The sequence below is a fragment of the Accipiter gentilis genome, chromosome 24 (assembly GCF_929443795.1).
Source record: "Accipiter gentilis chromosome 24, bAccGen1.1, whole genome shotgun sequence".
NCBI lineage: Eukaryota > Metazoa > Chordata > Aves > Accipitriformes > Accipitridae > Astur > Astur gentilis.
The window spans coordinates 2269717-2282973 of NC_064903.1; the positions used below are offsets into that span (position 1 = coordinate 2269717).

The following is a 13257-nucleotide window of genomic DNA, read 5'->3' on the forward strand; positions in this document are numbered from 1 at the left end:
GCGCTGCCCTGTGCAAATGGCGGCGAGGAGGCCGGGCCGCGCGGGCGGGCCGAGGTGAGGCCGGGGGAGGCGGGCGGTGCTGCCATGGAGCACATCACCACCCCGAAGGTAAGAGGCCGTGCCGCCCCGGGAGCGCAGCCGACGTCCCGTCGGGGTCCTCCCGCGGCGCCTGGGGGCGGCTAGGCCGGGCTGGGGCTCGGGGCTCCGCTCGCCGCCCTGCGCCGGGCCCTCCCCGCGGGATACCTGAGGTGAAGCCCCTGTGGGGATGGCGGGCCTTGGCTGGAGCTGTTATCAGGGCCGTGCGTTTTCAGCGATTTTTCTTTTAAGTCGTGATTAATTTGGGTAAGCGATCTATTTTTGCTTTCTTTCAAGGCTATACGTATCCTTGAACGTCCCTCGCGCTTCTCAAACGGGTCGCGGATAAGTCTGGAAGGCTTAAAGCTACTTGGCGTGGTGTTTAGGTATTTCTTACTGTATCGCCTTGTTGGAAAGGAAATTTTTAGTAAGGGTACTGATCAAAAGGTGTTTTGGGTGCGATTCGTGTAAACAGGTATATCAAAGTGCGGAGACCCCCTCCGGCCGAATAAGTGACTCAAAATGTGCTTTTTCAGTTGAGTAAAGTGAAACAGGAGCTCTGGGAATGCTGTGCTCGTGACAGCTAAAAAAAAAAAAAAAAAAAAAGTATTTACTTCAGGCAGCTGTCAGTCCAGCAGTTGGGTTTTTTTGTTTGTTTGTTTTTTAAATATACCATGAAGGTTGCTGTGTTTTGTTTTGTTCGCTAGAATATTAGTTTGGGGATGCTCCTTGCCCATATTGCCTAAGGTGCTTTGCTGGACCTGCTTGTCTCTAGTTGCCTGAAAAAGGGCAATATTGGTTATAATAATTATATGTGTTGAAAACCATGACATAGTAGGAAGACACAGAGCCGAGACCTCTGCTCTTCAAGTTTCTTTGCTGACATTTTCCATGATGTATCTCAGACCAATGACCCTGTACAGAAGCTTACATATTCAATACCGAGAACTAATTTATCTTACAGCATTAAACTGTTTGTTTTCACTGTCCTTCCAGTTGCCCCCTCATTATTTTTGTTTAATGTCGAAAGAAAAATTTTGTCTATCTTCATTAAGAAGCAAGTATGCCAGAAGAAAATCAATCAAATAACGTAAAATACTTTAAAATTAATATTTTAATATGTCTGTGCTGATGGTTTTTAAAACTGTTTTTATTAATTAGCTTAGTGTGGTTTATGAAATGCGCTTACATGCATAGGAAGTGTGTTACAACAAGTAGCTACTAATACTTTTTTATACGGACTGAGCAGCTGGAAGTCAGACTGGAGAGGGCTGTTTCTTTCACAGCAACATTTTGATTATACTGAACATGGACAGTCTTTTCTTTCTCAGTGTTTTGTCCTATTATTTCTGCAACCTTGCGCAGTAATAAACTGTGATCATCTTGGCTACAAATCTAGTAATCCTGTTATTCACAGTGGTGCTAAACCTTGGCTGTTTGCTTAACCTTTTTGGCTTTAATTGCCAGAGAAATAATTTGAATTTATAGTGTGAAGCTGAGTTAGTGTTGTAGGGAAGACTAATTCTTACATTTTTCTGTCTTACTTCCTGAGCTGTATGTTAGAAGTTAAGTGATTGCGGTTCGACAAGTGCGTATTTATTTCCTCAAAGTTAAATTCATTTTTTAATACTCTTTTTATATTGCAGGTTGAAAATGTGAAATTACTAGATCGTTATACAAATAGGAAGGCAGCAAATGGGACGTTATACCTGACAGCTACCCACCTTATCTATGTAGATGCTTCTGCTGAAGTCAGAAAAGAAACATGGGTATGTTGTGATACCTGGAGTCTGTTTAAATGCAAGTATAAAAATTACTTTATATGTCATATCCAAAATGAACAGGTTTGTGAGTTCCAAAGATTTTCTTACCAAATGCTTAACAGAAATATCTGTTTTGGAAGAAAATGGACATAATGGTAATGTGACTTGATCGAGGTCTCTCACTGAATTAGTATTAGTTCCAGGAACATAAAAAACTTGTCTAGTTTCCCATCTCAAACTCAATATACCAAGCCACCACAACTGATTTTACAGCTTTTAGAACTACAAAATTAGCACTGAAATTAGCCTTTTTTATTAATTCTAAAGTAAAATGGGAATGACAAAATATATCGCATATGGGGGTGGAGCGAAAGCAAAGTGAACCAGGTTTATTTCCTGTTTTTTCAGATTCTGCATCACCATATTGCAACTGTAGAAAAAATGCCTCTGACCACGGCTGGATATCCGCTCCTTATTCACTGCAAGAACTTCCATGTGGCTCACTTTGTTATTGGGCAGGAACGTGACTGTCATGAAGTGTATACCTCATTGCTTAAACTTTCACAACCAGGTATTTAGGACGGGAGTCTGTTTTGCAAATCATTGAAATGCTTTAGGCTGGAAGGCTTGTCTTAGCAATAGAGAAAGCTTTGCCTGCCAGACTGTTGGTTTTGCAGTGTCAGTGCAGGAGGGGGAGGATGTGAAATCAGAATCGGTTTCCACCGCCAGAGACGATCTGTGTGGGTTGGCTCAGTAAGTAGAGTGCTACCCTGTGGACCAGGGCATTTGCTTCCAAACTAAACACAGGTCTTCTGTGGCAGTGGGAATGAGGTGGTCTCCCATGAGGAACTTCTGAAGACCCATGCAAAGTTCATTTGCCTGACTGAGGCTGTATGCAGCATCTCAGGCTTTTTTCTTGTAGCACTCGTGCTGAGTGTCATATCCCATACCTGGCCATTGTCAGTTAGTCATTTCCGTGACTTAGCTGTTGTCCGTGTGTAGTTCTACCCTTTCCAGTTGATCCAGATGTTCACTGAATTCTGGAATCCCACAGATAAAGCTTTTGGGATCTTTCATTTGTTTTCCGGTAGCATGTTTAGGCTACTCTTCAATGTTTGTCGTCTTTCAGTTGTCAAACCCTGTGCTTCACCCTGGCTGCCCTGACTTGGAGTCACTCTTAAGAGTGTAAGCAAAACATCCTCAAAAGCCTGTGGTCTCTTGTGGCTTCAGCTTTTTAGTCCATCATGGATGAATTCTCAGGCTACTTGTTCTTCTTGCAGAACAGCATTCCATCGAGTTTCCTACCTGGCTTCTGTCTATGGCAGCTTCTGTTTTTTGGTGTGCTCCATCAGTGAACCAGTATTTGGAGTTCCGTGTTATTACAAAGATGCCATTTGTAATTGCATTTTCTAATTACATCACTAGTCTAAGGGAAGGGAATTGATAGCACCAGTCTGCTTCGTGCTGGCTATCACATAGGACTTGAACAGAAATACTGTAGTAGAAATGGTTTTTGCTGAGCATGGGTTGTTTTTTTTTTGATTGATATTAAGGTTTGTGGCTATTCCCAGCATCTCCTTTGCGCTCTGAGCTTTGGAGTTTTCTTAGTTTTGAAGTTCTAATTCTAATGTTGCATCTGGCAAGTTTCTGGTGGTATGTTTAAAAGCTGTCACTGTTCTTTCAGTTTTGAAAATTGGAGACTTATGTAGGGTCTTGAAGCGTGGGAGCTGTCACTGCAGGGGATTACATCAGTTTCTTTTGTCTTGTGGTTATTTGTGTAATATGCTGCAGCTCTTTCTTTTGTTCTATTCATGGATTTTAACAGTTCTCTTTTGTTGTTTTAAAATTTCTGTATGTATGCTTCCTTCATGTTTTTTTTTGGCAGAGCATATAATTATTTATGATTTGCACATGTATGATTGACAGCTATGGGTTACCTGTCTGGTAACCTGGCTACTTTATCAGACTCTGACAGGTTTCACTCTGTCTCTGGAGCACTTGCTGCCTTGGGAATCAGCTGAATGAGTTATTGGTTGGATTTGCATTTTATGAAGAGAGGGAAGGAAATTGGGATGGTAGAGATGGAGGGAGGAAGAAATTACCATTTGTCAGACACAGCCTGAAGCTTTTGTTGGGCTGACAGTAATATTCAAGACATCTATCAAGTTTTCCATGCGGCTCAGAACTCACTGTTGAACGATGAACTTCCAGGTGTGCAAGAGCTGTTTTATGAACTCTTCACAGAAAATATATCTTTTAATACATGTTTTCATTTATGGATTAATTCTTATGATACAAATCTAGTCTAACATGCCTATTGCAGTGAATTCAGGAGGAAATAATTTGTTTGGGGAAAAAAATTACTACTTTGAAGTTTTAATTCTAACAAAACATTTTAGTGTGGCTCCCTGCATGTGGGAACTGAGTACTGGAAATTCCTGAGGATTTCGATACGACTTGTTGGCACTTGGTGCTACGCTGAATGAAAACGGTAAATGTGAGGTTGAGAAATTTTAAGTATCTATACTCTTCTATGTAGTACTCAATTATTATTATTTTTTTTAAGGAGTGAGAATCAGTCTATAAATTTGCTTAGAGTAGTAAAGTACACAAAGCGATAAAAGAAAACTTCATGCTTCTGACCTTTGAGGAGGCAGAAGCATAGGGAAGATAGCTGTTATTAAAATATAGCCAACTGTGCAGTACAGTGGCATAGCCCTTTGGCTTCTTTAGTAAATGGTTTCTAACTCTCCTGATCTTTCTTGGCTGAATAATTTTTTTCAGTCCTTGAACTGATTGTAGTACACCTGCAGCTTGCTGGCTTGCACAGTGTGCTTATCCAAAAGATGGCCTTTAGGAAGAAATGTTGACCTCTCTGTATGTCTTTGTATCTCTAACTAGTTAATTTTTTCTTCCTTCTTCCCAGCGAAACCTGAAGAACTTTACGCTTTCTCTTATAATCCTAAAATGTCTAAAGAGAACCGGGAGACTGGATGGAAGCTGATTGATTTAAAAGTGGATTACCAGCGTATGGGAATTCCAAATGACTATTGGGAAATAACAGATGTTAATAAAGACTATGAGGTAATTCTTGCCCGAAGTAGCCATTTAATGCAGCATCTCTTCTTTGTTATTAATGTCATACAGCAGTCCTTCTACTGCTGCATAAGTGATGCCTCTGGGGAGGAATGAGCTCAGTTGGTTTTAATCGAAGCAGCATCATCTTGATGTGAAGTTGCAGGTAATGATGCTAAGGAAGAACAGAACAGAGCTGTGGAGTCACTTTGGTTTGCTTTGATCCCCTTGGCAAAGTACCAGATACTTGTTTTTCTAGAGAAATGTCAAACCATCTGTTATGAAAAACCTGAAGTACCCTTAGCTGCTTTTGGTATTTCCAAACCCTGTCCCACCAGGCTGGTGACAGATGTGTGGAAGAGAAATAAATGGCAGTGATATGGCTTGGTGGAGAATGAGGCAGAGTAGACAAAGGACTAGGTAAGGAAGGAAAAAACAGTAATGGAAAACAGACTTGTTTTTTCTTGCTTGGTTGCATCTTCTGCTACATAAGCGTTCTCAATCATTTCAGTCCTAACTGGCTGCTGCTGTTGTTTTCTTCTTTCTCCCCTGTAAGGCCAGGTTGGATCTAAACAACATTAAATGAAAGCATTTTTCAGCAAGCTTACTCAAACTCCTCCTTCATATTATTTCCCTTTTTATTTCTTCTGATGCTGTGTACAGTCAGACCTTTCTGTCTAAAAGACAAAGCAACAACTTTCAGGGCTGGCACCTTCCTTGTGGGAGAAAGAGCCAGATGTTTGCATTTCGGAAAGAGGCTCTGCCGAGAACAAGCACCATGAGGTGTTCCGTCTCTGGGCAAGCACAGATCCCCGGTGCTGTTGTGCCAGTGAAGAGCAACTCCAAGGAAGATACCAATATATTGTCTTGAGTCCCTTCCCCCCTGCTCTCTGCTGCCTTCCCCCACTAGTTTTCTTTACTGTTGGAGAAATATAAGTCTGTGCTGTTAGAAGTGACTGGTAATTTTAAATGACTGTTATCTTTGTATGCCTGAGTTGAGATGCAATGCGAGAGGTGCTTTTTCCATTAGCTGATTAGGGCATTTGAATGTGGGCATCTAAAATCATTAATCACTTTGCAGCTTTACTTGCTAGTATGTAACTCCTCAAGTGCCAGTGCTTTATAATTTCCTCAGGGTTTCCAGCTTCTGTTTTAACATTGTCAAGCCTAAAGTAAAGCCAGACTTGGAGAATAGCTTATCTGTGAAGTATGTGCTGAAAAGACTGTACAATTTTGAGGGAAAAAGATAAAGCTGGTCTCTGAGGATGCTACCTGATTGCTGGAAGCTCATTTCAAGTTGAATAAGATTGAGGGAACTTTTTAAATATAGCTGTTCTTAATTCCTCTTTTTGTGACAAAGCAGGAACTTTCATAAAATTTATGGATTTAAAGAACTTCCTTTTAATATGTATTGTGTACTGTGCAGTCTGTTCTTTTAGGTTCAGTTGCAAAATTGATTGTTTTATTTTTGGACTTATTCCTGTGTTACATTTGTAAATACATCTTAATGGCTTGATACACTCCGGCAAACAATCTATTCCTGTTGTTTATAAATGCTAGATCATAAGCTAAAGATGATTTTTTCATGAATTTTTAATTGGTAAGTAGTAATGTGTGGATTTTTTTTCTCTCTTCTCACGTAGATTTGCAACACATATCCTCCAGAAATAGTGGTGCCTAGAGCTGCTAGTAAGGCAGTGGTGATTGGAAGCTCAAGGTTCAGAAGCAGAGGACGGATTCCGGTGCTTTCGTACTTGTATAAGGAAAACAATGTTAGTTGTCCATTGTCTGCTGTCTTTGTGCTGTCTGCTGTCTTGTGGGGAATAAGGGTTCTACTTCTTGTCCAGTCCCCTTTTAGTGAAGGGAAAGAATGAGATGTAACTATTAGAGTTATATTAACTTCATGTTTGAGAACTGTGTTTCTCTTAATGGCTTTAATATTAGTTTGTTCTGAGTCACAGAATAAGCTAGTTAAAGACAAACACTTCGGATGCATCCAGAGCTGTGCCAAAAGCACAAACTTTCCAAGCTTCCTGTCTGGAAATTTTGCTTTCAGCAATGCCTTGTTATGTGGGGGTTTTAATCTACTGTTTAGCTATATTGAATAATGTTTTAACAAGATACATGTTAACTCAGCTAGATTTTCTTAGTATTGAAGAGGAGGAACCACCCTGAAATAAATCCCCACTAGCTCAGAATAAGTGAAGGTTTCAGTTTTTTTTCCACTGAAGACCAGAATGTAAATTTTTAACTTTGCTGTCTCAGCAGTGTTTTAGATGCAGATGTTAGGAAAATGCTGTCACAGTCAAATTGTTGTTTTCCTGAGGAAGCGTGCCTTGACCTGAGTAACTGTATGGAGTTGTGCTGGCAGCTATTGAAATTTCCCTAAAGCATATTCAGTGCAGTTGTGAGCATGGAACAGTAACAACTGATAAGCAAAGTTGTGGAAAAGAATGGTTTGGACAATAGAAACGAAGTAGAAAACATGAGAAATGCTAATATCTGGGATACCGATTATCAGGCAGAGCATAGTGGGTTTGAGAACATAGCAATGAAGTTTGCAGCAGTGCTCCTTAGCCCCTCTACTTTCTTAAGATTCCCAGATTTCTAGCTTTGAGAGATACTCCAGTAGTATTTCTGTATGTCCATTTCAGTAGCAGTTTTTCAGGGAAACAATAGGACACTTAAAACCAACAAATTAGTGGTTTGGGGGGCAGTGCAGTAGAGATGATCTGAACACAGAAAAATATGAGCTGTTGTGTGTTCCAGGCTGCCATATGTCGCTGTAGCCAGCCTCTCTCCGGGTTCAGTGCACGCTGTCTGGAGGATGAACAAATGCTGCAGGCGATCAGAGAAGCCAACCCTGGGAGCCCCTTCATGTATGTTGTAGACACAAGGCCAAAGGTATCTTCCTGGGGTTTGTGGCTACTTTTAAAGGTTGCGTCTGAACTAGTAATGCTGTTTCGAGTTCACTCTTTCACAACTCTGCTAATGCTTTCTTATGCTGCATTAGGTTAAATTGTGTCATTCCTGAATCAGGCATTCAGTATCAGGCTACTGGTTTGGTGTCTTAATGTGATGAATACTTTTGCATAATAGAACTGCAATGTTAAGAGCTGTTAAGAATGCTTGCACTCCTGGAGTATTCTGGGTTGAGGTTTGTGTTAAGGATGACCTGAAGCAACTGGCAGTCTTGAAGCTGGCTGAGACAGTGAAGCATTTTCCTGAAGAGAGCTAGGTCCTTAATATGTTGAGTTGAAGAGAAGCCTTAGGATTCAGTTCCATGAGCCTGAAGTGCTTTTATCAGCAGACCTGGGAAGAAGTGTGGCTGTATGGAGTCTGATAACAATTGAGAAAAGCAATTACTCCCATTTTTTTGCTTTTGTAAAAATAACACTAATGTTCTCATGATGGGCAGCTTGGGGTTTAGTACAATTCAGCTCTTCTGGTCCATAGCTGCTATCTGGGGCTGGAACTTCGTTGCTGAGTGTAAGAGGATAATGGAGAAACATTTGGAAATTGAAATCTCTAATGACTGTCATCCTGAGGAATTGAATTTAGAAACCAATTCAAGATTGTCTTGTAAGCATGTTGATTGGGAGTATTGGTATACGCAAATTAGAATACAAGGGTTTTCATAGTATGCAATTATTTAAATACAAAGATTTAAAAGTGCTCTGATTATTTTAAAATTGAGCTTTCTGAGAACCTGCTTCACTGTTCAGATATTGCAGTTATTTTATAGAAACTACAGATTTAGTTAAACTATGGCAAGAGCAAGAAGGAAAAAAGTCTTTTTGGGAAAGAAAGCAATGTTTCACCTGTTGTTCCAAGATAGAAATGTCATACTACAAAAAGACAAAATACTAGAGATAACCTATTCTGTAATTATATGTATGCTTGTAGCAATCGCTGCATGTTCTTTTGGTACAGACAGCTTCCCATATTGTAGATGTTCCGCTAAATCGATCATTGATGGCAGTTTTGTTCTAAAGTATTTGGTGAAAAAGAGAGAATTTATAATTGGTCACATTTCTCCTTCTAAAACAACATGTCTTTCTCTGAATGGTAGAACTGAAGCACTAGGGTTATTTAGTTGTTCTAAAGGTGTCTATATACAGTATCTCACTCCTCCTTCTTTCTTCTCTATGGAGGCAAATCACTCCTCTTTCCAAATTAATATGCGGGGGGTTGAGGTGCTCTTTTTTGGTCACCGCTAAAGATTTCCTGGTAGCTCTTGAACTGTTTTGGGTAACTGTTAGAGCAACTGGCTTCTTTTCTACTTCTTTTCTGCAGTTCCAGTTGGTTGCTGTATTCTTTCTGCTCAACTTTAATATTTCTATGTTTCCCTCAGGTGGCTTTATTTCATCTGTGCATGTATGTCTGTGAAAAGCTTTGGAATTCTCTTACTATTTCTATACCACCATGTATGTATGTTACTCGTAAAAATGGCTTTCCTAGTTTTTACTTTTGTGTGCTTCTTTCTGAATCTTTTTACGTAGCTTCACAGTTAAGGCAGACTCAATGTCTCTTTACCTGTTTTGATGACAGCAGTATTCTGAAATTGGGCATGGTTTTGATACTGCCTACCCTAAGAAATTCTATTCAGGGTCTTAATGAGTCTCTGCATATGACTAATGGACTGGAGACACAGGCATAATTTTAGTGAAGCAGCTGGAAGTAATGTCTGGGAGGTGGGGAAGTACATCGGAGTAACAACTTTGTTCAGTGTGTTTTCTGGGAGATTTTATAAAAAAGGACTTGCAAAACAGACTCATTTATTTCTGCACATTGTTGTAATTTTCTGTCTTTCTCTATCCTATTCCTGTTCTCTTGAATTTGACAGTTAAATGCCATGGCCAACCGAGCTGCTGGGAAGGGTTATGAGAATGAAGATAATTATGATAACATTCGTTTTAAATTTATTGGTATAGAAAACATCCATGTGATGCGGAACAGCTTGCAGAAACTCCTGGAAGGTAGGTACTGTCCGTGCAAGTGGCCGGTCTTCATTACCCTTGGCTACTTTTGGACAGAACCTTTTGAGAATATATAAATACTACGTGCACAAGTGCATGTGGACTTGTGTATTGTGGTGGAAGCAGATAATCGAAGTCAATATCTTCCTTTGTTTGCTGTATTGAAGTGGCTGAAAGTGCTAATGTTGTTAAAATGCTTTCCCACTAGACATTTTCTTTATTATTGTGCTTAGTTTTATAGTGGTTCAAAAATAGCAACTAATACTAACAACATTCCTTAATTGTGCTAGTTACTTAGAATGTGATTTTCTTAAATGTGCCAAATTAAAAGAAAAAGGCTAGAGAAATATTACATTTTACTGTTAAGATAGTCTTATGGTTACTTTGTGAGCTATTGAAAGAAAAATAACATAGGTTGTTGAGGAAATACTTTTCTGGGGTTTACTATGTTTATTTTGGAGTATTTCAGTGTTAAACAGTATTTCTGGTTTGAAATAAAATGTTGGCGTGATCTTCCAAAGATCTGTAATCTCATACATGCATAGTTCTTATTTTTCATTTATTTCTGATTTCTTTAACAGAACTTGGTTTTAATACATTAAAATGTATTAAATTAATGTTTTAACACATTAAAATATATTAAAATGCAGAGTAGCTCAGATAATTAAGTTACTCTGTGAGATTGTGATCTTCGGGTAAAAATGCAAAGCAAGGCAGAAGAAATACCTGAGCCACTGGAGAACAAGAGGTGAATCAGTCCCATATTTTCACTAATGTAATTTTGGAGAAGTTCCATTAAAGGTGAAGGTGTGGCTTGGATCAAACCAGCATACTGTGCTAGCTGGTTTCCAGCGCTATTACCATCTTTGTGCTGACAAAGACTGCAGAACTGGGCAGAGTAGATGCTGCAAATCATTCTGCTTCGTCCCTGTGTTTTGTTTTCTAAAATGTAATACAAGTGCTGTCATTCAAAATATGAGTTTAATATTTTAGTAACCAGCGTAATGGTCGTGTTGCTTCCAGATAGTTCCATAATTGATGCCACCAAGTGCCCGGCCAGGTAGCACTGCAGGATCCATAGTGACCTTGGAGAAAAATGAGGCTATTCACACAACCAAGAGATTGGCCTGATCACAAGTATAAGTCCTCAATTGCCTGTTCCTGGCAGATTTATTTTGTGGTGGAAGAAGAGGCAGAATAAATACTTGTTTACGCCCATATTCTTCTTCAACAGTGATAAAATCTGTCTCGCTGGTGCTTACGGACTATTGAACTGTATTACTATAAGTATTTTCTATGCTGGGTTTCGATATAGTAATCTGAGTTGCCTTCAAGGTTAGACATGTTATTTCTCTCACTCAATTGGAGCTCTTCTTTGTGATGGTGACTGCACGTTAGTTGTTAGATGTGTTTGCAATGGTGATTTATAGTGAAGTAACAGATCAGTAAACTCTTTCTATGTCGGAAAAAACTCAGCTGAAAAAATAATGAGTTACTCTTTAAAAAAAGAGGAGGAGGATATTTTCAGATCCTCCAGTTCTCTTATAGCTAAAAAACACTGGCTTGTGTATCTGAGTATGCAACCAGTAGTTTCTGTGTCCTTTAGACAGGATGTCGCTGCTGACACTTAAAAAGTGTGGAAACACTAGCTTTTAGGATCTACCAAGCTCTGTTGCTGTGAAGAGATAATGAGGAGGTGGGAAAAAGGAAGAGATGTTGTTAACAGGGTGTCAGCTAATTCCTTTGTTTGTGTTCTTAGTGTGTGAAATGAAGTCCCCCTCAATGAGCGATTTCCTCACTGGGCTGGAGAACTCAGGTTGGTTACGGCACATTAAGGCTGTGATGGATGCAGGTGTCTTTCTTGCCAAGGTAAAACTGTACTCCAGCCTGCAGGTGAATTAAAAAATACGTATTTGTCTGTTAGGGACTGCTCCAAGGCTGTGAAGTTGTCTCTGGACAGAAGGTGGGAAATCACTGCTATTCAGATTGGCCTCAGCTCTCAAAAACAAGCCTGCAGTTGGAGAACATCAAGGGGGTTAGCCAGTGGGCTGTCTCCTAGACACTTCCCGTGACTAAATGAAATGCTGTAGGCATTGGGACATTGTCCTGTTCACTGTATTGTAACGAGCAGTTATCTGGGCTTTATTAGAACTCATGTGAAACAAATAAAATCACAAAATGTGAATAAATGACCTTTATAAACGTCTCTAATGCATATTTAGTAGTGCAAACAACTTTTAACCTTATGCTAGTTAGTTATTGAACTGCTCTGCTTTAAATGAGGGAGTGTTAAGACCGGTTTATTTTGTCCTGATTCTATGTGATGCAAGGACTGCTAATTTTGATTATTCAATGCAGTCTTTATTTCTCCAGAGCTTGTGGCTTTGCAGGTCAGGCAGAAGGAGAAAAGTCACTAAGGCACATGGCTCTTCAGTAATAGTAAAGGGTGTGCAGGCAACATGTGGCAAGAGTAGTGACCTTCTGTAAATGTTGTCTTTTCTCTCTTAAAATTTTCCCATGTAGCAAGCAAGAAGCTATTTTGTGTTTCTTTTTGTGCCACTGGTACAAGGGGAAGAAGGTGGTCCATATGGGAGGAAGCTGGGATGAGCTCTTCTAATTTTTCTTGGGAAGTTCCTAGTCCCCATATGTCCAATTATTATTCTTTACTCATCCACCAAATTTTTCATTAGAGAAGGGGACTGAGAATTCTTGGCCTTTCAGAAGTCTGAGCATTTTGAGATCAGAGGGTCTTTGTTTCTTGACAGTCGGTGTTGCTGACAAGGCATACTACAACAGTTTATTCTAGTTGGGGTTTCCTATGGGTTGATGGCTATGTGACTAGAAATGGTGCGTTTCCATGGTTCAGATGAGAAATGACAAATTTTCCACTTGGGTTTTAGGCCAGTCAGGTAAATGCAGATAAAGGGATAGCATTTAATTACAGTAACCAGCCTAGAAAGCTGCTAAATTGTTCTGTCTGGTCTTTCCTTCACAGGCTGTGAAAGATGAAAAAGCTAGTGTGTTAGTCCACTGCTCTGATGGGTGGGATCGCACAGCACAGGTCTGCTCCCTGGCTAGCCTCCTCTTAGATCCATTTTATAGAACTTTTAAAGGCTTCATGGTAAGAAGACGAATGTTGGAATTTCAAAAATAAAAAGTGCTTCCTGTATTTGAAATGTAAACAGGCCCTAATTAAATGTTTTAGGCCATTTCCTGGAACAAACAGTAGGTGACCTATATAAAAACAGCTTTGATTCTATAAACAAGCTTTAATTGCTGTGAACAGCATGGACACAAAACGGCAGTGGTTGATTTACAATTCCCAAATCTTTGTTTCCTTGAATGTCCACATGAGAGCCACTAAT

The 13257-nt window shown here is 39.7% G+C and overlaps 1 protein-coding gene across 4 annotated transcripts in view; it reads left to right on the forward strand.

The window, feature by feature from the left end:
* Positions 1-13257, forward strand: part of MTMR8 (myotubularin related protein 8) — a 26123-nt gene continuing 12866 nt past the window's right edge. The window contains exons 1-10 of one of the 4 annotated variants that reach the window (XM_049827633.1): positions 1-108; positions 1722-1844; positions 2247-2409; positions 4765-4922; positions 6557-6685; positions 7683-7792; positions 9268-9340; positions 9760-9892; positions 11652-11761; positions 12888-13013. In XM_049827633.1, the coding sequence (XP_049683590.1) occupies positions 85-108; positions 1722-1844; positions 2247-2409; positions 4765-4922; positions 6557-6685; positions 7683-7792; positions 9268-9340; positions 9760-9892; positions 11652-11761; positions 12888-13013 (1149 nt within the window). In that variant the 5' untranslated portion in view covers positions 1-84. Of the gene's footprint in view, positions 109-174; positions 343-1721; positions 1845-2246; positions 2410-3803; positions 4050-4764; positions 4923-6556; positions 6686-7682; positions 7818-9267; positions 9341-9759; positions 9893-11651; positions 11762-12887; positions 13014-13257 lie in introns of those variants that run through there. The other 3 variants (XM_049827635.1, XM_049827634.1, XM_049827636.1) reach the window with 3 other exon arrangements.